The sequence below is a fragment of the Callorhinus ursinus genome, unplaced genomic scaffold, assembly GCF_003265705.2.
Source record: "Callorhinus ursinus isolate GAN/ISIS: 27379988/994484 unplaced genomic scaffold, GSC_fseal_2.0 scaffold33, whole genome shotgun sequence".
Classification (NCBI taxonomy): Eukaryota; Metazoa; Chordata; class Mammalia; order Carnivora; family Otariidae; genus Callorhinus; species Callorhinus ursinus.
In genome coordinates, this window is record NW_027397095.1 from 4,175,885 (window position 1) to 4,203,301 (window position 27,417).

Genomic DNA, 27,417 nt, shown 5'->3' on the forward strand with positions numbered 1-27,417 from the left:
ATGAGATACCACCTCACACCAGTCAGAATGGCTAAAATTAACAAGTCAGGAAACGAGAGATGTTGGCGGGGATGTGGAGAAAGGGGAACCCTCCTACACTGTTGGTGGGAATGCAAGCTGGTACAGCCACTCTGGAAAACAGTATGGAGGTTCCTCAAACAGTTGAAAATAGAGCTACCATATGATCCAGCAATTGCACTACTGGGTATTTACCACAAAGATACAAACGTAGGGATCCGAAGGGGTACGTGCACCCCAATGTTTATAGCAGCAATGTCCACAATAGCCAAACTGTGGAAAGAGCCAAGATGTCCATCGACAGATGAATGGCTAAAGAAGATGTGGTATATATACACAATGGAATATTATGCAGCCATCAAAAGGAATGAGATCTTGCCATTTGCAGCAACGTGGATGGAACTGGAGGGTGTTATGCTGAGTGAAATAAGTCAATCAGAGAAAGACATGTATCATATGACCTCACTGATATGAGGAATTCTTATTCTCAGGAAACAAACTGAGGGTTGCTGAGTGGTGGGGGGTGGGAGGGATGGGGTGGCTGGGTGATAGACACTGGGGAGGGTATGTGCTATGGTGAGCGCTGTGAATTGTGCAAGACTGTTGAATCACAGATCTGTACTTCTGAAACAAATAATGCAAGATATATTAAGAAAAAAGAAAAAAAAGAAGATAGCAGGAGGGGAAGAATGAAGGGGAGTAAATCCGAGGGGGAGAGGAACCATGAGAGACGACGGACTCTGAAAAACAAACTGAGGGTTCTAGAGGGGAGGGGGGTGGGGGGATGGGTTAGCCTGGTGATGGGTATTAAGGAGGGCACGTTCTGCATGGAGCACTGGTGTTATGCACAAACAATGAATCATGGAACACTGCATCAAGAACTAATGATGTAATGTATGGTGATTAACATAACAATAAAAAAATTTTAAAAAACCTCACAAAAGAAAACCTTTAATCTATAAAAATAAAAACCGGCCTCATAGCTCCAAAGGGAGGATGACCTATTAGGGCAGGATCATTGACAGGGTAGTAGTGATGATTTCCACCCCTGTGGAACAGTGAGGAAATCTTAAGGAGAACCTACAGAACCTCAAGAGGGTTCATATTACTACCTATGGGTGAGAAGTAGAATTAGACTTAAATAGAAAAGCCAATTATTTTTTTTAAAGATTTTATTTATTTATTTGAGAGAGAGAGAACGAGAGATAGAGAGCACGAGAGGGAAGAGGGTCAGAGAGAAAAGCAAACTCCCTGCTGAGCAGGGAGCCCGATGTGGGACTCGATCCCAGGACTCCAGGATCATGACCCGAGCCAAAGGCAGTCGCTTAACCAACTGAGCCACCCAGGCGCCCAGAAAAGCCAATATTTTTGACAGCCGCGGTGCAGACCACAGACTATATCTTCTCATCCTAAAAGTAAAGTAAGCAGACATAAGATAAATGAAAAGAATGCCAGGATACCATGCTGGTGTTGCAAAAGATGGATGGAAGTTCTTTTTTTTTGTTAGATTTCAAAAAATGTTAACAGTATTTTAGTTTCAGAACTTTGTACGGTCTTTGATGAGAGTGCGCCCTCTTGTGGCTCCAGCCATGAGTTGCAAATGAACGGATACCTTAAGTCTGATGCTCTCCAACCTTGAGCGACTTCAAATTCTCTAGAGGTGAAAAAAGAAAAATGATCTGATTTTAACTTTAAAAAATCACCCACCCTTCAAAAGCTTATACCATCAAGTTCAATTTACTTTAATAACTTTCTTTTTTCTGGCCAACAGACACATTTGAAAAAGTGCTCAACATCACTCGGCATCAGGGAAATACAAATCAAAACCTCAATGAGATACCATCTCACACCAGTCAGAATGGCTAAAATTAACAATGTCAGGAAAGGACAGATGTTGGCAAGGATGCGGAGAAAGGGGAACCCTCCTACACTGTGGGTGGGAATGCAAGCTGGTGCAGCCACTCTGGAAAAGAGTATGGAGGTTCCTCAAACAGTTGAAAATAGAGCTACCCTACGACCCAGCAATTGCACTACTGGGTATTTACCCCAAAGATACAAATGTAGTGATCCAAAGGGGCAATGCACCCCAATGTTTATAGGAACAATGTCCACAATAGCCAAACTATGGAAAAAGCCTAGATGTCCATCAACAGATGAATGGATAAAGATGTGGTCCATATATACAATGGAATATTATGCAGCCATCAAGAAATGAAATCTTGCCATTTGCAACAACATGGATGGAACTAGAGTGTATTATACTAAGCGAAATAAGTCAATCAGAGAAAGACAAGTATCATATGATCTCACTGATATGAGGAATCTCAGAAACAAGACAGAGGATCATAGGGGAAGGGAAAGAAAAATGAAACAAGACGAAACCAGAGAGGGAGACAAACCATAAGAGACTCTTTATCTCAGGAAACAAACTGAGGGTTGCTGGAGTGGAGGGGGGTGCGAGGGATGGGGTGGCTGGGTGATGGACATTGGGGAGGGTATGTGCTATGGTGAGCACTGTGAAGTGTGTAAGTGTGAAGAATCACAGACCTGTACCCCTGAAACAAATAATACACTGTGTTAATAAAAAAATAATTCTTTTTTCAACATAAAGGAAGATACCCAGTGTTCACTTTGTCTTTGAGTGATGAGTTCATGTTTGCTTTCTTCTTTCCTCTAATAAGCATGCAATACCTTTCATTTTCAAATATTTTTATTTTGAAATGTTATAATCAGATAGAAAACTATACCTGTGCATATACCACTCAGGTCTCTAGGATTATAATGTTTTGCCATATTTGTTTCAGAGTTTCTAATTATTTTCTCTTTTGAAATTTACAGAAAAGTGACAAGTACAATTCAGAACTTTTTTCTAGTTGCCGATTTGATGCCCCAAATACTTTAGTATTCAATATGAGCAAAGACATTTTCCTACATAATCACCATGTAACCATGAAAATTTTCAGACCTCACATTCTGCCAATTGTCTCAATAATGTCCCATGGTGGCTCTGATAACCCATACCAGACTGTCCACACAGATAGTCAGTCACCTTCCTCCCTTGCTTGAATTCCAACACTCCAAGCTAGGTCGTCCCTCCTACATGGATGCCTTTCTCACCCCATCAGGCTCTGGCAACCCATACCAGACTCCTCCCCTCCTGCCCTCATGTAGAGCACAGCCTTGCTCACCCTGTTCAGTTTCAGAAATCTGACACACCTCTCATAGATGCTCTCCTCATCCTGCTTGGGCTCATACCCCCTCACCAAGGTTTTTCCTGAATAGATGCCCTGCTCATACTGTTCAGGATCTGACACCCCACACCATGCCACTCACATGTGCGGATGTCCTCCTTACCTTGCTCCAGCTCTGATTCCCCATGCCAGGCTGCCCACACAAAAGAAGAATCTCTTAACCTTGTTTAAGTTCTATTATGGGTTGAATTGTGTACTCCCAAAAAAAGATATTTTGAAGCCCTAACCCATAGTACCTCAGTATGTTGCAGATGTAATTAGTTAAGATGAAATCATAGTTGAGCAGGGTGGGTACCTAATGCAATATAACTGGTGTCCTTATAAGATGGCCCTATGAAGACAGAGACATACAGAGAGAGTGTCACATGACAATGAAGGCAAGGATTGGAATTATGCAGTTGAAATCCAAGGAATACTAAAGGTTGCTGGCAAATCACTAGAAGCTAGGAGGAGGCAAGGAAGGATTCCCCTACAGGTTTCAGAGGGAGCACAGCCTTGCTGATACCTTGATTTCTCAGACTTCCAGCCTCCAGAACTGAGAATAAATTTCTGTTGTTTGAAGCCATCCAGTTTGTGGTACTTTAAGGCAGCCCCAGAAAACTAATGCAGATTTTGGTATTGGGAAGTGCGGTACTATAAGGCTGTAACAAATACCTAACAATGTGGCTTTGGAATTGGCAATAGGTAAGGGCTGGAAGAATTTTGAGGTTCATGACAGAAAAAATCTAGATTGCCTTGAAGAGAATGTCTCTTAAAATATGAATGTTAAACGTGCCTTTGGTGAGGTCCCAGACAGAAATAGCAAACAAGTTGTTGGACACTGGAAAAAAACCTGATCCTTATTTTAAAGTGGTTGAAAACTTGGCCAAATTATTTTCTACTATTGGGAGGAAAGTGGAACTTTTAGGTGATGAACTTAGTTAGCTAAGGAAACCTCCAAGCAAAGTATGGAAAGCACAGTCTGGTTTCTCCTTACTGCTTGTAGTAAGGTGATAGAAGGAAGAGATAAAGAATGAATTGTTAAGCAAAAAGGAGCCAGAACTTAAAGATTTGGAATATTCTCAGTCTAACTACATTGCAAAAAAAAAATGGGAAAGCATGCTCTGGAGAGAACAAAAAGATGTGGCTGGGCAATCTTTGATAGATTGTGTGTGACTCAAGGATCCAATCAACCATCTCAACAGATGCTAGGAAGAGATGCAGTTATCCAGTTAAGATATGTGGAGAATTTTCTTTTCTGATGGCTTGGACTTCTGTGAATTGCAGGGGAGGCTGGCAAACTTTTTGAGAATTTTATTCCTCACAAACACTACCAGCATGGACTAGAAGGAACAGAGAGGGACAAAATGAAGAAAGAATGACTGGAAGAGCCACTGATGCACCTGGGCAAATCAGGCCTGGGTTCCAGAGGGCAGAGCCACCATTTCCTTCTAGATGACAGAGCCACTGCCCAGGAATGAGAGTGTGGGGCCACCATCTAGAATGAAGGGGGTGGAGCTACTACTCAGGACAAGGGTGATGCGGTGGCCGGGGTGGGGATGGGGGGCAATAATGGGACTGGTCATGTCCTGGGTTCCAGAGATCAGAGCTCCCTTCTGGGCTTAGGGACTGGGGCCTCTTCCCAGGGCTAAGAAGGCCAGGTCACCATCTTATTTCCAGAGGGAGGATCCACCTCCTCAGCTATAGATGGTAGGGTAGCGGCCCAAGACTAAGTGGGTGGGACCTCCACCCAGGGCCCAGGGGGTAGGGTTATTGTCCAGGGGTGAGCGTCAGGGAGGCCACCTAGAGCCAGGGGCCAAGTTATCTCTTCTTTCCAGATGGTGGACTACCACTCAGAGCTGAGGAGGTGGGCCCAGTGAACAGAGCCACAGAGAATTATTCTAAAGCTATAAATCCTTAATTGAATTGCCCTGTTATGTTGCAAACTGCTTTAAACCAGTGACACTTTTTTCCTTCCAATTTCTCCCTTTTGGAATGCAAATGTTTGTCCCATACTGTCCCATCTCTGTATCTTAGAAGCAGATAATTTGTTTTCTAGGTTTCACAGATCCACAGCTGGAAAGGAATTTTGCTCCAGGATGAACCAAACCCTGAGTCTTACCCATACCTAATTTAATAACATTTAGATGAGATCTTGGACTTAGCCTTGATGCTGAAATGGGTTAAGACTTCTGAGGCTGTCGGAATAGGGGAAATTGCATGTGGGAAGGCCATGAACTTGGGGAGAGAGGGCAAAGGGCAAACTATTATTGGTTGAATTGTATCCCCAGAAAATGATATATTGAAGGCCTCACCCCCAGTGTCTCAGAATGTGATCTTATTTGAAAATAGGGTCATTGTAGATATAATTAGCTAAGTTAAAATGAGATCATACTGGAGTAGCATGGGTCCCTAATCCAATATGACTGGTGTCTTAATAAGAAGATAACCACGTGAAGACAGAGACACACCTGGAGAATTCCATGTGACAACGAAAGCAGAGATTGGAGTTATGCAGCTGCAAGCCAAGGAACACCAAAGATTGCCTGCAAACTACCAGAAGCTAAGAAGACTAAGGAAGGACTCCTCTGAAGGCTTCAGAGGGAGCATGGCTGTGCCAAGACCCTGAGATGGTGGCTTCTCTGTTCCTTCCCCATGAACCTGGGTGGACTTTTGTAACTGCCTCAGCCAATAAAATGCCATGAAAGTGATGTTGCACGACTTCTGGGGCTAGCTTATAAAAGGCAACATAGCTTTCACCTAGTGCATGCTCTCTCTCTCCCTCTCTCTCTGTGTCCGTCTATCTGTCTCTCTCGGCCCTTGGAATGCAGATACTATGTTGTGAGGAAGCCCAGTCAATACGGAGAGACCAAGTGTGGATGTTCTGACTGACAACCTCAGATAGGCTCCTAGCCAACACCTAGCATCAATTGTCACACATGTGAGTGAAGCCTTAAGATGATTCCAGCCTCTACCTTAGAGTCTTCCAACACCCAGACATCATGGAACAGAGATAAGCTATACCTTCTGATGCTGTCCGAAACAGAAGCCAAGGAGGTAATAAATGGTTTTGTATTGTTTTAAGCCACTAAGTGGAGGGGTAATTTGTTACACAGTAATAGGTAAGTAATGCAAATTGTTCATAGTTCATAGTTCTCTGGAATAACAAAAAGCTACCTCTGGATATACTTGTAGATGACAAATCCTGGACTTTGGAGCTGATGCTATAATAGGATAAAACTTTTGGGATCTTGGGAAAGGTAAGTATATTTTGCATATAGGAGGAACATGAACTGCAGGGATGAGAGGGTGGACTGTGCTATATTTTTATATTAATCACCTCCAATGAACACCTCTCTGTATCCATGTCCTTGGCTAATCTTCTCCTAGGCTTGACCATGTGACTTGCTTTGACTGATGTGATTCAATCACAATCTTGAAAGTACTTGTACTTTGGGGCTTGTCCTTTCTCAATGCCGGGACCCGTAAGATCACTGTGTGAAGAAGCATGGCCTTACCTGCTAGAGGATAAAAAAAAAAAAAACTCATGAAGAGAGAACCCAATTATCCCAGTCATTCCAACTGAGACCCCAGAATTAACCATGCAAAAAAGGAGCATAGTCATGCAAGGCAGAAGGGACAACATGAGCAAGGGCACAGAGTTATAAACTAGCAGGCTTCATGCAGAGGACCAACTACAAGCAGTTCTGTATTACTGTAGGGTCAATTTTGAGAGGTGGCATAGCAATAGTGTCTTGGAAGACCAAGCCACAAAGATATTTTATGCTTTGCTTTCATTCTTCCTGAGCATCATTAGGAGTTTTAAGCAGGGGAGAAACATGATCAGTTTGCAATTTAGAAAGATCACTTTGATGGCAAAATTAAAAATGGGTTGGAGAGGTGAAAGATAGAAGAGATATAATGAGGCTGTGATAATAGTGAGGACAAGAAATGGTGAGTGGCTTAATTGGAGCAGTGGCAGAAGAAACGGCAAAGAGGGAAGAGATATGGGAAATATTTACGAGATAAAAACAGTAGGACTCTGGGATAGATTGAATGTCAAAGTTGCAGAGAAACAGAGATATCTAGGAGATTCTCTGGTTTCTAGCTTGGATAGAAGTGGTACCAGTCACTGAAAGAGGAAATACAGAAAGAGTAATGAGGCCTTTGTTTTGTTCTGTTTCACTGAGGGGAGGTTGAGTTGAATTTTGAGTATGTCAATTTCAGTTGCTTGTCAGACATCCATGTAGAGATGTTTGGCCTGCAGTAGAGTATATCACCAGGCTAGAGTTTTAAATGCAGGAGTTTTAATTATATATGTGGAATTAAAACAAGAACACACGCAAGAGTGCAGTGCATTAAGAATACAGGTTTTCGGGGGAGCCTGGGAAAATAGCAGAGTAGGAGGAACCTAAACTCACCTTATCCCATGCATACACATAGATTACAGCCACATCAGTACAACTAACTCAGAAAACAACCTGAAAACTGGCAGAATAGATTCTCCTCAGTTAATCATAAAGAGGAGGCCATATCAAGAAGGTAGGAGGGGCAGAGACCCAGTTGGAAACTAAACTCTTGGGGAGACTAACCACAAATGGGAGGGACACCACAATCATGGAGAAGGGAGAGGAACAGACCCCACACCAGGCACCCCACACATGGAGGAACTACACTGGGAAGACAAGTCCCCTTTAACATTTGGCTTTGCAAACCAGTAGGGCTTAACTTCAGTAGTTTATACAATCAGCGGGGCTTAACTCTGGGTACCTTTAAAATCAGCAGCCTTGACTCTTGGACAGCCAGATGGTTATAGGAAACGAAGTTCTCACCCTTAAAGAGATAGCATAACAAACAACCCCTCAGAGATACAGCATAGAAGAAGCAGTTTGAAAAGTATTGGGGTATATGGGAAGGAGATTTATTTACTAATCTCGGAACACATGCTGGAAGGGCAGAGATCTTTAGGAGACTTCTCCAAGAACAAAAGAGTTGGAGGGCAACATTTCTCTCCCTGCTCCTCCCAGCCTGGACCCAGACACCTGTGGGAACCAGCATGAACACTCTCTACCTAGCTTGTCAACACTGCAAACCCCACCCCTGCATTTTCCTGAGGATCCACCCCATTCAAACTGCCCCACTCAGCAGGAGTCCCTCCAAAGTGGAATCTCATTGTGCAAGCAGCCATGACAGTGACCAGTGCCACTCCAAAATGACTCCTGCCCTGGGGAGAGGGGAAGGTAACCACACATACCAGTTCGACTACAGCCTGAGAGCAGCGGGCTGGGGGCAGACATCTGATCTGACTGCCGGCCCTACCCCCTAACAAAAACCTCACAGGGAACGGCACAAAGAGAAAGCCCTGTAGTTTGGGATCACTGAAAACCCGACAGACAGGCAGCAGTCATCTGGTCCAAATGTAGGCCACACTCACCAAAAAAAGCCACTCGGGGGTCAACACAGGGAAAGTGCCCTGCAGTTGGTGCCACCACAGCCCTTGCAAATGAGCTGAGGGCAGGCATCTGGTCTGATTCAACTATAAACCCAAAGCAGCCTCAGACTGGACCCTTAAGAGCACAGGGACAAAACCCTGCCCACAAAGACAAAGTGGGCCATTGCAGCTGACTGGACTAAAGGCAAATGCAGCTCAGCCACAGAGTAGGGCTCATGCAACACACATAGGAGATACCCCTGAAGCACCTGGTTCAGGTGAACAGGGGACACTGCACCACAGGGCAGTAAAGGATCTCTTCATAAGGACACTACTTTCAAGATCAGGATACGTAGTTGACTTTCCTAATACATAGAAACAAACACAGAGTGTTGGACAAAATGAGGACACAGAGGAATATGTCCAAAATAAAAGAACAGGACAAAATCAAAGCAAAAGAGCCAAATGGAACAGAAATAAGCAATATGCCTGATAGAGAATTCAAAGTAATGGTCATAAGGATACTTACTGGACTTGAGAAAAGAGTGGAGGATCTCAGTAAGACCTTCGACAAAGAGAAAATATAAAAAAGAACCAATCAGAGATAAAGAACCCAACAGATGAAATTAAAAATACACTGAAGGGAATCAATAGTAGCTTAGAGGAAAGATAAAAATGGATCAGCAAGATGGAAGATAAAGTAATAGAAAGCAACCAAGCTGAACAGCAAAATGAAGAAAGAAAAATAAAAAATGAGTATAGGTTAAGGGAACTCAGCAACAACATCAAGCATTATAACATTCACATTATAAGGATCCCAGAAGGAAAAGAGAGAGAAAAGAGAGCAGAAAATTTATTTGAAGAAATAATAGCTGAAAATTTCTGTAATCTGGGGAAGGAAACAAACATCCAGATCCAGGAGGTACAGAGAGCCCCCAACAAAATCAACCAAAAGAGGTCCATACCAAGACACATAATAATTAAAATGGCAAAAAGTGATGATAAAGAGAGAATTTTAAAGGCAGCAAGAGAAAACAGTTAAATACAAAGGAAATCCCACAAGACTATCAACTGATTTTTCAGCAGAAACTTTGCAGGCCAGAAGAAAATGGCATGCTATATTCAAGTGCTGAGAGGAAAAAAAACCTGCAACCAAGAATACTCTATCAAGCAAGACTATCATTCAGAATAGGAGACAAAAAGTTTCCCAAACAAAAACTGAAGGAGTTCATCACCACTAAACCAGCCTTACAAGAAACATTAAAGAGAGTTCTTTGAGTGGAAAGAAAAGGCCATAACTAGGAGTAAGAAAATTAGGAAAGGAAAAAAATTTCACAGTTATATAGAAACATAATAAAAGTAATAGATTAATCACTTATAAAACCAGTATGGAAGTTAAAGCACAAAAGCAGTAGAATCAATTCTATCTATAAAAATCAGCCAAGGGATTCACAAAATAAAAGGATGTAAAGTATGACACCATATACATAAAACATGGGGGGGAGTAAAAACGTAGTGCTTTTAGAAAGGGTTCAAACTTAAGCAACCATCAACTTGATATAGACAGCTATATGCATAGGATTTTTTTTAAAAAGCTTTTTATTTATTTATTTGACAGAGCGAGGGAGAGAACAAGCAGGGGGAGCAGCAGGCAGAGGGAGAAGGAGAAGCAGGCTCCTCACCAAGCAAGGAGTCCAACACGGGCTCAATTCCAGGACCCCGGGATCATGACCTGAGCCAAAGGCCGGCGCTTAACTGACTGAGCCACCCAGGCGCCCCCATGCATAGGATGTTATATGTCAACATATTGGTAACGACAAATCAAAAACCACTAATATATATGCAAAAATAAAGAGGAAGGAATCTAAGCATATCACTAAATAAAGCCATCAAACCACAAGGAAAGAGAACCAGAAAAGAAAGGAATAGATAAGAACTACAAAAAGAATCATAAAACAAATCAACAATGAGTACATACCTGTCAATAATTACTTCAGAAATAGACTTATCGCTATAGAAATAGACTAAATGCTCCAATCAAAAGACATAAATGGCTGAATAGATAAAAAAGCAAGATCCATCTATATGCTGCCTATAGGAGACTCATTTCAGACCTAAAGACACATGCAGATTGAAAGTGAAAGGATGGGAAAACATTTACCATGAAAATGGAAGTGAAAAAAAAGCTGGGGTAGCAATATCTACATTAGACAAAATAGACTAAAACAGACTGTAACAAGAGACAATGACACTACATAATCATAAAGGGAACAATCCAACAAGACGATATAATAATTGTCAATATTTATGCACCCAACATGGGAGCACCCAGATACATAAAACAACTATTCACAGACACAAAGGAAGTCCAGACAAAAAATCAACAAGGAAACAGTGACTTTGCATGACAGATTGGGCCAGATGGATTTAACATATATTCAGAACATTCCATCCAAAAACAGCAGAATCCACATTCTTTTCAAGTGCACATGGAACATTCTCCAGAATAGATCACAGGTTAGGCCAAAAACAAGCCTCAACAAATCAACAAAGATTGAAATCATACCATGCATCTTTTCCAACCACAAGGGTATGAAACTAGAAATCAACCACAAGAAAAAGTCTGGAAAAAGCACAAACACAAGAAGGTTAAATAACATGCTCCTAAACAATAAAAAGGTCAACCAAGAAATCAAAGAGGAAATTAAAAGAATACATGGAGACAAATGAAAATGAAACCATAACAGTCCAAAATCTTTGGGATGCAGCAAAAGCTATTCTAAGAGGGACTATTATAGCAATACAAGCCTATCTAAAGAAGCAAGAAAAATCTCAATTTAACCTTACACCTAAAGGAGCTAGAAAGAGAAGAAAAAAATCCCAAAGCCAGTGGAAGCAAGGAATAATAAAAATTAGATCAGAAATAAATGATATAGGGGCGCCTGGGTGGCTCAGTTGGTTAAGCGACTGCCTTTGGCTCAGGTCATGATCCCGGAGTCCCGGGATCGAGTCCCACATCGGGCTCCCTGCTCAGTAAGGGAGCCTGCTTCTCCCTCTGACCCTCCCCCATCTCATGTACTCTCTCTCTCTCATTCTCTCTCTCTCAAATAATCTTTAAAAAAAAAAAGAAATAAATGATATAGAGACTTAAAAAATAATAGAACAGATCAATGAAACCCGGAGCTGATTCCATGAAAAAAATCAACAAAATTGATTAAAACTTTAGTCAGACTCGTCACAGAGAGGACACAAATAAATAAAATCAGAAATGAAGGAGGAGAAATAATAACTGACACCAAAGAAATACAAAGGATTATAAGAGAATTTTATGAAAAATCATATGCCAAAAATTAACCAACCTAGAAGAAATAATTTCCTAGAAACATATAACCTTCCAAAATGAAATCAGGAACAAGTAGAAAATTTGAACAGACTGATTACTTGCAATGAAATTGAATCAGTTAGTAGAATTCACCTCTGAAGCCATTTGATCCCGGACTTTTGTTTGTTGGGAGGTTTTTGATTACTGTGTTCCAAAGTAAAAAAAAAAAAAAAAAATACAGCTTTTGGAATCAGTTAACTTGGATTCAAATCTCAGTTCCATCACATAATAGCCATTGCCATTAGATGAGGTTTTGTGAGGATTAAGAGATGAGTGTTTAGCATAGCGTCTGAAATTCGTAAATTCTCAATAAATGGTAGTTATTGTTACTAAATGCCCAAGAGAACAAAGAAGTAGACAAAACACATGGAGACAGCAAATGGCCAACAAGCATATGAAAAGCTATTCAACATCACTAATCATCAGAGAAATGCAAATCAAAACCACAATATCACCTCACCCCATTAGGAGAGCCACTGTCCAAAAAATGAGGAAAAAAATGAACAGAAAATAACAGTGAGGACGTGAAGAAATTAGAACCCTTGTGTACTGCTGGTGAGACTTTAAAATGGTGCAACCACTATGGAAAACAGTACAAAGATTCCTCAAAAATTTAGAAATAGAATTATCACATGATCCAGCAATTTTTCACCTGTAAAATCCAGCAACTTCCGAGTATATGGCTAAAACACTTTGAAGTAGGGTCTCAAAGAGACATTTGCACACCCATGTTCATAGCAGCACTATTCACAATAGTCAAGAGGTAGAAGCAACATAAATGTTCATTGATGGTTGAATGGATAAAGAAAATGTGGCGTATACATGCAATGTAATATTATTGTCTTAAAAAAGGAAAAAAAATCCTACCATATGCTACAACATGAATAAACCTTGAGGACATTATGCTAAGTGAAATAAGCCAATCACAAAAAGACAAATAACATGTGACTCCACTTATACCACTTATATAAGGTATCTGAAGTAGTCAAATTCATAGAAACAGAAAGGGTTACCAGGGGCTGGGGAGGAGGGAAGAAAGAGGAGTTGTTTAATGGGTAGAGAGTTTCAGTTCTGGAAAATGAAAACTTCTGGAGATCTGCTGCACAAAAATGTGAGTATACTTATCATTACTGAACTGTACGGTTAAAATGATTAAGTTGGTAAATTTTATGTTTGCCCAGCTTTTTTATCACAATAAAAAGATGCATAAAAAAACATGGAGGCAAAGTACAAACTCTTTGACACACCAGGTGCAGTCTCCAGCCCTTAATGTATTTACCGTCTAGCGAACTCCTAGGCAGCAGGGACTATGTTTTACTCAGTTACTCCACAGCACCCAGCACAGTGTCTGGCATAGGGCAGGCACTCAAGAAATGTTGGCTAAGCTAATGAGAAGGTAGAAAGAAATAGGAGAAAGGGGGAGAAAGGGAGCGAGAGGAGGCCAGGGAGATGAAGAGCCCAAGACAGGAAAAAGGAAGACAAGGGAAGAAAGCATTGAGCCCTAAAAATGTTACTGTGCCCTATGTGGGACCTGGAGAGATGATATGCCTAGGGCAACGGGGGGTCATGGTATCTATAAAGTTGGCTGATGTGGAAAGCCAAGCAAGCCTCTGGCACTAGGACAAACCACACAATTACTCGGGACATGTATTGAACAGAATCACATAGCTTGTCGGGGGGAGGGGGCAGGAAGAACTGTAAGAATTACAGCCAGCTACCCACTGACACAAGTTGGTACATAACGGTTTAGTTTAAATGAGGGGGTGTTGGGACGCCTGGGTGGCTCAGTGGGTTAAATGCCTTCTGCTCAGGTCGTGATCCCAGAGTCCTGGGATGGAGCCCCCCCTGTGGGGCTCCTTGCTCAGCGGGGAGCCCGCTTCTCCCTCTGCCTGCCACTTACCCTGCTTGTACTCTCTCCGAGAAGTAAATAAATAAATAAAATCTTTAAATGGGGGGTGTTGCTTTCAGAGAGAAACGTAACCTCCGCCGCGCGCTCCCACACCACACCTTTGGACCACTTCCCCAAACTCTGAGGCTCTTAAACCCGCGCATGCGCCGAAGGTTCACGGCAGCAGCGTGACTGGTGAGTGGTCACCGCTCCCTTTCCCCTCCCGGCCGGGCTCTGCGGGATGAGGACGTTAGCACGCCAGCGCGGAGCACCGCCCAGTGAGGGGCGTGGCCTAGAGGACGCTTTACCCGGGACCACCGTCTCGGCGACCCAGACTTAATCAGAGCTTAGAGCGGGAGAGGTGTGCGTGAAGAGGAGAAACGAAGACGGCTTGCAGCCCTAGCCCCCGGCACCCTGGGGGCTGACGCGCGGCAATGGGTCTGTACCTCAACAACTGCTATAAGGCTGCTGAAGCCGCTGCCACTAAGGCGGCCGCCAGCAGCCTAACAGCCGACAGAGAGCACTGCGACACCGTGAGTGGTGGCGAGTCTGTAGTCACCCTCCTCCTTGCTCCTGGGAGGGGTCTCGGGGTGGCGGGCGGACGGAAGGGGCGGAGTCCTCATCAGAGCGAGGGGGAAAAGGGCGGGTGCTTGACGACTCAGCTTCAGGCTCCCAGGCCCCGCAGCCAGTAGCGAGAGCTGCCTGTGGCCAGGACCAGCCTTGGGTGGGGCACAGAGATCGGGCTGGTAACCCAGGGAAGCTGGGAGGCTTCCGGGTTGTCAGCAGGGAGGGCTCTTTCAACCCTGAGTGTAGGATTCTTTGGTTTATTTGGAAGTATTAGCCCACTTTAATGTGAGTAGATTGGTCTAAACTAAAAGAACAGTTCTTAAAAATCGACAGACTTCCTCATTGTATCTGACAGGGTTCACACAAAAAAAAACATTCCAGAGGTCGGAGCATCTATCTCTTGGATCTTCCTCTTGGGGTCAAGCTGCCTATTATCCCAGGAAGCAACAATATATTCTATACTACAAATATAAGTGAAAAGGTAAACTGAGTTTTAATAGTGCTTAAGTGATTTTCTTTACCCTTTTTAATAGCTTGCTATTAAACTTGAAACACTGCTATGATTTTGCTTTGTGTCAACTTCAACTTAACACACCAAGTTAAGTTAAATGAATTGATTAGTGTCTGAACTTCACTTTAATGATGGAAGGCCTCATGATATGCCTCAGCCATCCAGTTCAGCCTTATCTCCAACCCAGAGCCTCAGTTCCCAAAGGTTGGGTGGGGTCTTTTCTGCCTACCTACACTTATCTTGCTAATTCTTACATAAGTGTCTTTGTCCATCTGGCTCCCACAACCTGGAAGGCACTCTTCTTCCTGACCTTCGATTTGAGCCATCTTTTAAGAGCTGCTATACAAAGCCTCTCCCAAGTGTCACAACACCCAACGATCTCATCTTTCCTTAGAATTTACCTGCCCTTGGTCTGTACTATCTTACTCAGCACTGAATCAGCACTGTTAGTGATGCAGTGTGTTGCACTCACATTGTTACACATTTTAAGTCCTCTGCCTAACACCCCGTGCTCTGTCCATAATTTAGGCCAAGCCCGAAGGAGGTTCAGAACTTTCTAGTTTAGAATGTGCTTTGATCACAATAGCAAAAGATTCTACAGGAATAATTCTGACTTCCTTACTCTTGCACTGTCTAGCACATCATCAAGGATGAGTAGGGGCTTCTTGGTATTTCTGATAACTGTCTAATATATATGATTATTTTAGGTTTTATTGCTGGAAAACAATAGAGTTTCTCTTTTGAAAACGCATAATGTTCTACTAAATATATGCCAGCCTCACAGAAATTGACTGAGTCACACTCCCACAAGTTAGCTTTCCTGAAACATACTCAAAACCTATTTCACTACTAGTAATAACACTGCTTCCTAGTTTGTAACTGTGGCCCTATCTGCTGGGTTTTTTTCCTCAAATATCTTCTATTTGCTATTATTTCTATTCTGTTCCTGTTTTTCACTTGCGAACTACTTCTTATTTCCAGATTTTTTCTATACTAAATTATATTGATTATCTCTGTACTTTATTATATTGATTACCCCAAAATATATGCATTTGATCATGATTAGGCACTATATTCAGCTACCCTGAAGACTAACTTTGTGGGACCTTTATCTTTTGGCAGGATCTCCTCAAGGAAGTAAGACTTTATATTTTACACCTTTAGGTGTTGTTGTTTTTTTAAACTCATTTTACCCTCATGACTACCTTGTAAGGTGAAGCTATGATTTATCTAAGGTCACAGGTAGATAGTAGCAGAGTTCAGACCAGAACCACTGTCTCCTGATTCTTAGGCCATACTCTGTTACCTGACCTTGCTGCTTCCTCAGCTGCAGACCGCTTTAGCAGATCACTACAGAAACAGGGAATTTAAAGGTCTTTCATGTTGTTTTGAATGCAGATAGAAGCAAAATTATGGTATTTGACTGTCTTTTTTCCAGTCAGATTAAAATGTAACAATATAACCTACCTATCTTTAGCTATGCATTAATCCAAACCTGACAACTGATCCTATACAACATTTTGATACCAAACTTATTCTCAGGTAATGTATTTATATATTAATTCACTTATTAATGTACTATACTTAGGTAGCAACTGTTCACAAACTCCTTAAATTGCTTTTATTGGATGTTAATAGTAAATACTTTGCCAATTAACTTAGACATTCTGCTTTTAAGAAAAGATAACATTGTTAAGTGAAAGGAACAATTTGCATACTTTTGAAAGTCTCCCTTGTGACCTCCCCCTGGCACATAGTGATGCTATAATAGACTCTTCAGTTCAGGGAAGCCAATTATTGTAATTGACAATAGAAAGCTTACACTGGCCTCAACAAATGGATTTGTCTCTTTCTGGATAGGTCAGTAGCTCAGCGTTGGTCAACACATGTCTGTTACCAACAAAAGTCAACATCTAAAAGAAGAAGCAATAATCAATCCGCTAATTGCAGCAGTGTTTCAGCTGCCATCACTGTTGATCACTTCTTTTCTAGGAAAGATATGGGCTTCCTATCTAGTCTCACTGTAAATTAAATCATTGCCCAGAAGGATGTCTTTCTTTGCCCACATATGAAGCATCCTACCTGCCTTGCAGGACTCTTAGGGCCACACCTCAGTGTTCATGAATTGAACTGAGGTTGAGGCTACCACCCCCAGCCTAAAGACAGCTCTGGTAGAGGAGAGGGGAAGAGAATGGGCATTAGATTTACCTAAATCAATCCATTTTCCGGATTCCCTCACCTCAGGTTCTGCTTTCATGTTTTATTTTCACTGACCAACCTAGTCATTTCAACAACTTGAGGTTTAAAAGTGCAACTTCATTCATTTTACACACATAATGCTTTTGAATCTGTGTGTTTACAGCTTTATCAGCCTTCTTATGACTTTAACCTGACTGATCCTTGTTGCCGACGTTTGGAAACCAGCTATAAAAGTCTGCATGATCCCCATTTAAAAGCATACCATAAGCGAAAGGATATCCTAAGGAGATTAAAGAAGAGTGGTTACATCACCAGCAATAATAAAATAGGTTGAAGCCTCCTTCCTCTTAACCAGCAGAAACCCCTAGGGACTTGATAGACACTCGGTTCTGTACTTCACTAGGAGCCTGTTTCAGCTTTGTTTAAACAATAAAGAATATTTATTAGAAAACTCAATTACTCAGCATTTGGATTTCTAAATAAGACTACTTGTTCCTTCTTGACCTTTTTTCTTTTGTCAAATATGTAAAGACATACATACAAATGTTTTTATTTATGTATTTTTTCCCTACTGTAGTGTAGTGCCTTTCCTCTGGCTTTAAAAGTAATAAAGGCACAGTATACCTATCATGGAATATTTCCTATACTTTTTGAGAAGAGACAAAATGGAAACCTAGCAGAAAAAAGCATGATGAAGTAAATTGGGGGAGTGTTAAATGTCATTATTACACTGGTGTTTTAATAAAAAATTCATTGAGAATTGTAATTTCTGATTATGATGTGAACCATATTATTGAAATAATACCATTTAGATAGAAATTTCCTGGTGATACAGCAATTTTAGATACCGCTTTCCAAATTGCTCCCAAAATGGGCTATTATTACCCTTGATCCTAAAATTGTTACTAAAATGAATATTCTTATGACACTCTTCTCTGGAAAGCTTTATCATTGTTACAACTTTCTATTTATACGTTTGGTTTTTGATTTTGCTTTTATAGGTGATATGTACCTTGAAAGAATTGTTCATCTGACCACTTTAAAATTAGACTTTGAAAGAAACTATGTAAGAGAACAAGTAAGTTAAGACTTAAATTTATTTTGGGGTCTATAAGACAGTTTTTATGTAGGGTTTGGAAGAAAGGTTTGGTCCTTTGCAGAATATTTACTTATAATTACCTGACCTAGAATTATGAAGATAACAGATCAAATAAGATCCCTAGAGATTTATAAGAGATAAAAAATTAGACCTTTGCCTTTAATTTACAGAGAGAAATTTTCACTTATCTGGAATGGAGACACACTAGGCTTAAATGCAGGTTAACAGAATTAACCATTTGTGAAGTATAGGAGGTTTACCAAGCCCTACACTTAAGAGGGCCTATCAAAGGACAGGTCTATTTCTAGCCAGTATAAAGACTTTGATTTTTTTTCTCTCAGAAAATGATTGAAAAACAAGTAAATAAATTGTATGAAACCAGAAGAGCCTATAACAGTTATGGAAACGAACAGTTCCAAGAATGGCTGTTACAGGAAGACACACAAACAACTCCAGACCAAGAGCTGATAATAAAGCACAGGTATGACTGAAGACAATACATGGACATATTGTAGACCCTAGAAAGTTGTGGAAGTACTAGAAGGAATTGCAAGCAGGACTCAGAAAAAAGGATTAGACACTATTGGACCCCCTGTAGTTTTAATGTGGAGAGAAAGGAAAGGAGATTAAGAGGTAATGGGATTGGGAACCCCCTGGTACCAAGGCTTGGGGGGAGAGTTTCTACCTGAGAAACTGGACTCACTAGAAGCCCAAGAGGTAAGCCAAACTGAATTTGAAGAAATCCAAAGTCCAAATGCCTGAGCTTGGGAAACCCACATCCATAGTAGCAGAGAGAGAGAAAGTGTGTTAAGCATGTTTCAAAATTAAGTTGAAGGAAGTTACTGCAGGGTCAGAAAGGGAGAGTTCCTATAACTTTATCTGATACTAATACAAACAGGTGTTGTTCCCCAACCAGTCATGTATGTTCATTCAGCTACCACCCACACACATTCAGTGTTACTATTCAGAGGCCAAGCCCATGCCCCAAGAGGCAGAGATGAGCTATAGTTCTTTCTCTTTCTCCTTTATCAGGTACAAGGGCCAGTTCCCCTTACCCTGCCTCTTGAAGTCCATGGGTTCATGTCATGATATGCCAGAATACACGCTGATCCACCAGGGTCCCAGACTGGGAGTCTGCTGCGGACCTCTCTGTACATGGAAGGTCATTCAAGGACTTGGAAATTACAGAGAGACCAGTACCCACTTATTTTTAAAGGCAATTCAAATCAACTTGTGTTTTGAAGTTAGTCTGTAAGTTGATTTCAGCTGTCTTTGGAAATTCATGTTCCTAAAACTGCAGAGCTGTATGTAATCTCTATGTAAAATGCTTTTAATCACTCTGTTCCACATTTTGCCATTGTTCCAACCACAATAAGAGACTTGTATAACAGGGTCTGGTAAAATTAGTACAGTATGGTGAGCTGTTGGATCAGGTTAGCTTAAAGGTCCCTGAAAAACTCTACATTTTCTGTATTCAAGAAATAAAAAGCAACCCAGAAGGTGGTTTGGGAATATCAAAATTGATAATACCATCGTAAGGGAAGCACCCAATTTACCTTCACTTATATTTGCACTTTTACTTAGATATTTAGATATGATCGGTAGGGAATTAGACAAGGTTGAGCCCACGGCAGAAAAGCAGAGCATAGTCCGGATGCAAGAAGAACAACAACGACATCAGGACCACATTAGAAGAAAACTTCATCTCCGTAGACAAATCGAAGAGGTGAGGAAAACCAAATTTTAAACATTGGAGGGGAAACTGCATATATTTGTTGCACTGATAAACATTTTTAGCAGTCCCACCATATTACCTGAAGCTATTTCAGGTCTAAAAATTAAACCACTATTAAAAATAATAATAAAGAATAAACCACTATTAATCTTTTATCACTGTTATAATAGGCAAGCTTTTACTTAACATAGTGAGACTGATACCACAAATTATTTTGCATTTATAGTAACACCTCATCTGCTCTTAAAGCTTTAGAAATTAACTAGTGAAAAATAATCATGGTTGTATTCTCTCAAAATTCAGACAAGCCCATTTACTTATCTTCTCTACCAAAATACATTTAAGAGCAACAGATCACATATGATATACCCTTAGGCAATAAGAGAAAACCCTCTTGCCAACATCTTCTTAGATCCATCTTTGAAGCCATGTTTATACTTGAATTAAGTTTCCAAAAGCAAAATAATTTCCTTCCTTTTGCCATTCCATTGCATCCACCAACATATTCCCAGTAAAAAGCAGTGAGAAGCCCATTCTAAAGCCAACATGAGATTTTCATTATTGTTAACTCAATTTTTGTAAGGCCCTTGACTTGATCTAATTTGCTTATTGACATGATACAAAAAAAAAAAAGATAATGAAAGAGAACCCCTGCTAACTACCATAACATTGTGCTCCTTAGGAATGGAAGACAAAAGAGATGTTACTTTTGACAAAGATTGGAGAAGAAGTAAAAAGAGAAGCAAGAATTGAGGAACAACGTCAAAAAGTCAGGGAGGAAGCTCACCGGAAGGTAGAGTGAGCTTTTACTGATAACTTGGGCTATTTGAGGCAAAGCTTCTGCCAATTTTGGTATTTTAAAGTGTGAATTAGCAAAAGTGGCCTAAACTCACGAGGATAGCTATTGATGGAGAAACCTGGTTTGGTCTGAACCTGGACTTCAAGGACTACTCTGAAATGGGACCAGTCTCTAGAAAGGGCACTCTTCTTCATGCTGGACAACAAAATGAAACTTACCCCTTACTACCTTCCTAGTTTTGCACTCATGGTGACCAGAAATCTCAAAATAGGAATGAGGGTGCCCTTCAAGTAGACCATCATATTTGAAATATCTGTTTTGCATTTCCAGTGGCAAGCTGCTAATTAAATTTTTAAGCGTTAAATATATATTTTTAATATTTTAGAAACAAGCATGTCTAGAGAAAAAAGTCGCTCATCATTTACAAAAAATGCAGCAAAGAGATGACGTTAAGAGAGACAGACCAGAGGGAAATATATTTGAAAACAGAGGACAGAATGAAAGAGAAGGTGAGAGAGAAACAATAAATGATAAAGTATCTAAGTAGAAGATGCATATCTATATGTTAAATATTGGTGGCTTGGGAAAAAAAAACAACAACAACACCTCTGTGTGCTTATGTGGTGAGGTCAGAAGACGCCTGGAAAGGGAAATCCTAGAAGCTCACACTGCCTGTGCCAAGCACTATGCAAGGCATCTCCCAGTTACAGCTCAAGTTGTAAAGAATGTACACATACAATATTATTATATACATTATAACAAATTCAACACTTCTATAAAGTGGCTCAGTAGACAACACTGCCTGTACCACAGGTTTAAAAAGGAGCCAGGGGCACCTGGGTGGCTCAGTGGGTGAAGCAGTGAAGCGTCTGACTCTTGATTTCAGCTCAGATCATGATCTCAGAGTCATGAGATTGAGCCCCAAGTCAGGGCCGTGCCTGGAGTGGAGCCTGCTTGAGATTCTCATTCTTTCCCTCTCCCCACTCCCGCTCATGTGCGCTCTCTCTCTAAAATAATTAATTAATTAAAAAAGAGCCAGTAAGATGGGACATTACAGAAAAAAAGAAAAAGATACAACAAAGAAGGAGAAAGATGTATCTAAAGTGAGGGAGAGAGAGAGAAGAGGGGCCAGTAAGAGAAAACATTACCAAAAAAATAGACTGAAACAGAGGGAGGCAAAAAAAAAATATTTTAAAAAAGAAGAAAAAATTTTAACTGAGGACCAGTAAGAAAAGATTATACAAAACACAAAGAGAGCAAGCTAGCAAGAGAAAGAAAAAAAGGTTTTTTTAAAGGAGACAAAAGAAGAGTCATTTAAAATGTACCAAGCATGAAACAGAGATAGATAAAAAAAAAATAAATAAATAAGACCAAAAAGGTTAAAAAGTCAGAGGCAGTAAGAAAAGATGGTACAAAAAGAAAGAATGAAATGAAGAGAAGAAGAGGGAAAGAATGAATAAGAGAGAAAAAGAAAGAAAACTGAACAGAAGAAACCAGTAAGAAAACCCACACACTCACACACACGTATGTACACACACACTGGATGAGGGGGTGGGAGGGAAACAAAGGCAAAGAGATAAGAGACAAAGAGACTAGACGGAGGAGAAAGAAACAGGCAAAGAAAAAGGGAGTGAAAGAAAAGGGAGAAGAAACAGACATACAGGGGAAAAATAAATGAACAGAGAGAGAGAAAGAGAGATGGAGAAGAAAGAAGTTTAAAAAGCTAAGTCAGTAGGACAAAGCCAAATAAAAAGGGAGATTGTGAGAGTGAGAAACAAAGGAGTTTGAAAGAGCCATCTAAAAAGAAGTCAGTTTAGGGGCGCCTGGCTGGCTCCGCTGGGAGAGCACGCAATTTGATCTCGGGGTCATGAGTTCAAGCCCCATGTAAGGCATAGAGCTTACTTAAAAAACTTTTTAGGGGCACCTGGGTGGCTCAGTCGTTAAGCATCTGCCTTTGGCTCAGGTCATGATCCCAGGGTCCTGGGATGCAGCCCCGCATCTCATTGGGCTTCCTGCTCAGCAGGGAGCCTGCTTCTCCCTCTCCCACCCCACCCCCCCGGCTTGTGTTCCTGCTCTCACTGTCTCTCTCTGTCAAATAAATAAATAAAATCTTTAAAAAAAAACTTTTTAAAAAGAAGTCAGTTTAAAAATACATTAAAATTAGAAGGATGGATCAATCAATTCATACATACTTACATACATACATTCATATACAGACACGTAGATCTGATTTTTAAAAAGAGAAGCCAGTAGTAAAGACAGGACAAAAAAATAGAGAAAAAAGGGAAAAATAAAGCAGTGAATATAATGAGATTAAAAGAAATGGGGGGAGTAGGGAGGGAATTGAATTAAGGGAAGGAAGGGGCAGGAAGTAAAGAAGTTTATAAAAGGGGTGAGTCTGGGAAAAGGAATTACGAAGAGTATGAACCTGAGGGACAGAGACAGGATGCCGAAAAGAAGCAGCTAGTGAGAAAATTACATAATCATGGACAGGAGCAGGGAGATTGGGTTCTAAAAAGAAGAAATTAGTTAACAAATATAGTAAAATAAAATAGATACAGAGATACATAGATAGAAAAGACTGGACTTTAAAGGTACAGTACACTGAAAAGGAAAAGGAGCATAAAAAAGATAAATAGGAAGATGTTCTAGGAAGCGGGTATGACAGCTTAAGAAGGGAGGAAAGGCTGGAAGGACGGAATGGAAAGAAGGGAAGGAGAAAGCAAAGAATGTTGAAAGGGATGAGGCTAGGAAAATTGGTAAATTAAACAATAACAGGATGTGAGAGTAAGGGACATAGGAGTTTAAAAAGCAGGAGCTACTGTGAAAATTAAGTACAACTGAGGAAGGCGGGGAGAGAGAGAAGATCTAAAAAGAAATTACTTAAAAACAGAGTAAAATAAAGACAGGTAAAGTGATGAGACAGCTCAACAGTAGTGGGTGGACAGACAGACAGACAGATAGGATTTCATATAGGAGAAATCAGTAGTAAGAGAGGACAAAAAAACATAAAAGATGAGAGAGAGAAGGAAAGAAGTTGTTATAATGAGCCACAAAAAAGAAAAAGGAAGGGAGGGAGCAAGAAGAAGCAAAGAAGGAAGCAAAGAAAAGTTTGTACAGGATGAGTCAGTAAGGAAACGATACTTACAGGGGAGGGAAGACCAGTAAGAAAATCAAGTACGGTTGTGTGATTTGCAGGAGAATTAAAAACTAGAATGCAGTAAAGAAAGACAGTAAAATAAAGACAGAAAGATGATTGATAGCTGCATAGAGAGCCAGCTAGGCAGATGTATAGGTAGAAAAAAACCTGATTTTTTAAAAGATTTTCTTTATTTATTTGAGAGAGAAAGAGCACGTGCATGAGCAGGGGGAGGGGCAGAGGAAGACAGAGAAGCAGACTCCCCACTGAGCAGGAAGCCTGCTTCGGGGCTCCATCCCAGCACTCTGAGCCAAAGGTGGGTGCTTAACCAACTGAGCCACCCAGATGCCCCGAAAAAAACTGATTTTTAAATAGGGGAAAGCAGCAGTGAGGGCAGGACAAAGATGCATAAAGAGAGGGGAAAGGGGAAAAAAGTTTAAAAAGCGGAGTAGTAGAAAAGAGAGTAGAAGAAGAATGACAGGAAGAAAGGAAAGAGGAAGGAGGGGAGATCGAAGAAAGGAACACAAATGGGAGAGAGACTGAGCAGGTGAGCAGATGGCTGAAGGTAAGAAGAAGGAAATAGGGCAGGAAGGATGAAGGAAGCAGGAGGGAGGGGAAAGGGAAGGGAGGAAAGAGGAAGAAGTAAGGCAAGCATGCAGGCAGGAAAAGAAAAGAAAGAAAAAGACAAAGAAGGGAGTGAGAAAAGGTAAAGGGTATCTGGAAGAAAGGGAAGGAGGGAAGGGGGAGGAAGGGAGGAACAGAGGGTAGAGAGATGTCAAGAGAAGTGAGCTAAAAAAATAAGGGTGAGGGGCGCCTGGGTGGCTCAGTCGTTAAGCGTCTGCCTTTGGCTGGGGTCATGATCCCGGGGTCCTGGGATCGAGCCCCCCCCCCCGCCCCCCACTGCACAGCAGGGGGCCTGCTTCTCCCTCTCCCGCTGCCTGCCGCTCCCCCTGCCTGTGCTCTCTCTCTCTCTGTCAAATAAATAAAATATTTTTAAAAATAAAAATAAAAAATAAGGGTGAAGGGATGGATGGAAACCACAAAGATAGGTAGACCAGACTTTCTGAGGAGGGCCTCATACAAAAGACAGTATTAAAAGGTAACGGCAGAGAGTGTGAAGGGGAAAAAGTTTAAAAGGGGAACCAAGTATAAAGGAGTATATGAAGAATGGAGGGCAGGAGGGAGGAAAGGAGCAGGAAAAAGAAGAAAGGGAGGAGGTGAGGATAGAGGGAAGGCAAGAAGTAGGGGTGAGGAGGGAGGAGGGAAGGCAGAAGTGCAGGTTCACCAAAAGAAGACAAAGCAATCCAGAGGGGGAGAGTGAAAGGAGTAGGAAGGAGATGTAGACACAGCGGATGGAGGTGGAAAGGTAGAAGGGAGGGGCGGGGAGAGAGGGAAAGAAGAAGGCAAGAAAGAGAAGAATTCTAAACTGGGGTGAGGCTAGGAAAATAGGAAAATAAAAAGAACAAATATTAGAGTGAGACACAGGAGTTGAAAAGGAGGAGCTGGTGCGAGCATGAAGCACAGAGTGGAGGACAAGGAGGAAGCAAGCTAACAAAAGTCACATAAAACTGGAACAAAGATGGAAGGATGACAGCTACGTGGTAGGGAGGTGGATGGTAGCTATACAGATAATAAAAGGTGGAAGCCGCTAGAAGAGAATATATAGGAAAGGTAGAAGGAGAGAAGGAAAGGAAAAGTGTCTGGAAGTGGAGCCAGTACAAAGAGAGTAAAGGGAAAATGGGGGCACAGGGGAGGAGGAAGGGAGGGAGAACTGAAGATGGAAGGGACGGAGGGTTGGAGGGTGAAGAGAGAGACAGAGAAGGAATGTAGCAAGGAGAAGGGAAGGAGGACGAAAGGAAGGAAGAAAGAGCAGAAGTAGGAAGTTAAGGGGAAAAAGACAAGTGTATGAGCGATGAATCCATAGAGGAAAGTGTTAAATACAGGAGAGAGAGAGGGAGACAGTGGGAGAGGGAGGGGCCGCTGAGTAAAGCAAGTGCAGTCGTGTATGATGGCGGGGAGCGGGGAGGACTTACAAAGGAGAAGTCAGGTGTGTGTCAGCTATACTTCAATCAAAAACATAAAGTCAATAAAAGATACAGTGTAATAAAGATGGATAGATCTCTAGGTAGGTAAATGTGGGTCGATGATGGATGGATGGTTGGACAGACGGGCAGACATGGATAGAAAGATATATACCTAAATAGATAAGCCTGATGTGAAAAAGGACAAACCAGTAAAGAGTACATAAAAGAGAGAGTTAGAAAGGGAAAGAAAAGAAATGGAAAACTTTTTTAAAGTGGGCCAGTAGAGTAACAGAAAAAGAGTGGATGGGTGGATAGGATAAAATAGGGCAAGGGAGGGTAAGGTAGAGCAGGGTAGGCTAGGGCAGGGAAGCAGGAGAGAGGAAAAGGCATAGAGAGAAAAGAAGAAGCTTTAAAAGGAGTACAGAAAATGAAGGGCTTTTTAAAAGATTTTATTTACTTACTTATTTGAGAAAGAGAGAGCATGAGCGGGGTGGGGGGCAGAGGGAGAGGGAGAAGCAGACTGCCCCCTGAGCACAGATCTGGACACGCGGCTCGATCCCAGGACCCTGAGATCATGACCTGAGCCAAAATCAGCCGCTTAACTGACTGAGCCACCCAGATGCCCCTATATAAAGGGTTTTTTAAAAAAAAATGAGAGAGAAAATGTGTGCAAGAGAAAGTTTTTAAAGGACGAGCCAGTAAGAACAGACAATGCGAAAGGAAGGAAAGAATGAAAGTTTAGGAAAGGGGAGTCAGTAAGAAAAGCTCATAATGTATGTAGTTCAGTGAAATGATGAGGCTGTAACCTCTGCCTCTGGGATAAAAAAAAAAAATCACTTCAGCAGCTATATTGCTTCCTCCATCTTTGACTGTTAACTCTTACTTTAGGTAGGGAGAAAGTTTCAGGTAGGCATCTTAAAGAGTGGCCACCTCAAATGGTTTTTAAAAAGGAAAATATTTTAAAAAATCATGTTCACAGTATCACATAGGTGGACAGGAGAATGAAGAGATCTCTTTCACATATGAAATAGACTTCTACCACTATAATAAGGCCATCATCTTCCACCACGTAGACCCAAAGGGATGCACATCTTTTTTTGTAAAGATTTTGTTTATTTATTTATTTATTTGAGAGAGAGAGCAGAACGAGAGAGCATGCAAGAGTAGGGGGAAGGGCAGAGGGAGAGGGAGAAGCAGGCTCCCCACCGAGCAGGGAGCCCCACGCACCAGGACTCGATCCCAGCACCCCGGGATCACGAGCTGAGCCGAAGGCAGACCCCTAACTGACTGAGCCACCCAGGTGCCCGAGGGATGCACATCTTAAAACTCTGGTAGAAATCCAGTCAGCACACACAGTTTGGAATTTGTCTATCTAAATGATTAGCAACAGGAACT

At 41.4% G+C, this 27,417-nt stretch overlaps 1 protein-coding gene and 1 long non-coding RNA gene across 3 annotated transcripts in view; one reads left to right on the plus strand and one right to left on the minus strand.

Annotated features, from left to right (window-relative positions):
- Window positions 1-1,216: 1,216 nt before the first annotated feature.
- Window positions 1,217-14,085, minus strand: LOC141370370 (uncharacterized). Of its 2 annotated transcripts, none has more exons than XR_012374360.1 (3): window positions 13,962-14,085; window positions 6,589-6,769; window positions 1,217-1,672 (listed from the first exon to the last, which is right to left on the minus strand). It is a non-coding gene; the product is annotated as an uncharacterized lncRNA (long non-coding RNA). The 2 variants fall into 2 exon arrangements; XR_012374359.1 differs by having other exon boundaries at window positions 6,589-6,766; window positions 13,962-14,076.
- A 148-nt stretch (window positions 14,086-14,233) lies between these two features.
- The window catches only part of LOC112809163 (fibrous sheath-interacting protein 2-like), a 69,984-nt gene continuing 56,800 nt past the window's right edge, over window positions 14,234-27,417 (plus strand). Inside the window, 8 exon segments of the mRNA XM_073879079.1 lie at window positions 14,234-14,482; window positions 14,872-14,997; window positions 17,390-17,589; window positions 18,253-18,304; window positions 18,667-18,806; window positions 19,910-20,051; window positions 20,743-20,853; window positions 21,245-21,368. Of these exon segments, the coding sequence (XP_073735180.1) occupies window positions 14,384-14,482; window positions 14,872-14,997; window positions 17,390-17,589; window positions 18,253-18,304; window positions 18,667-18,806; window positions 19,910-20,051; window positions 20,743-20,853; window positions 21,245-21,368 (994 nt within the window). The 5' untranslated portion in view covers window positions 14,234-14,383.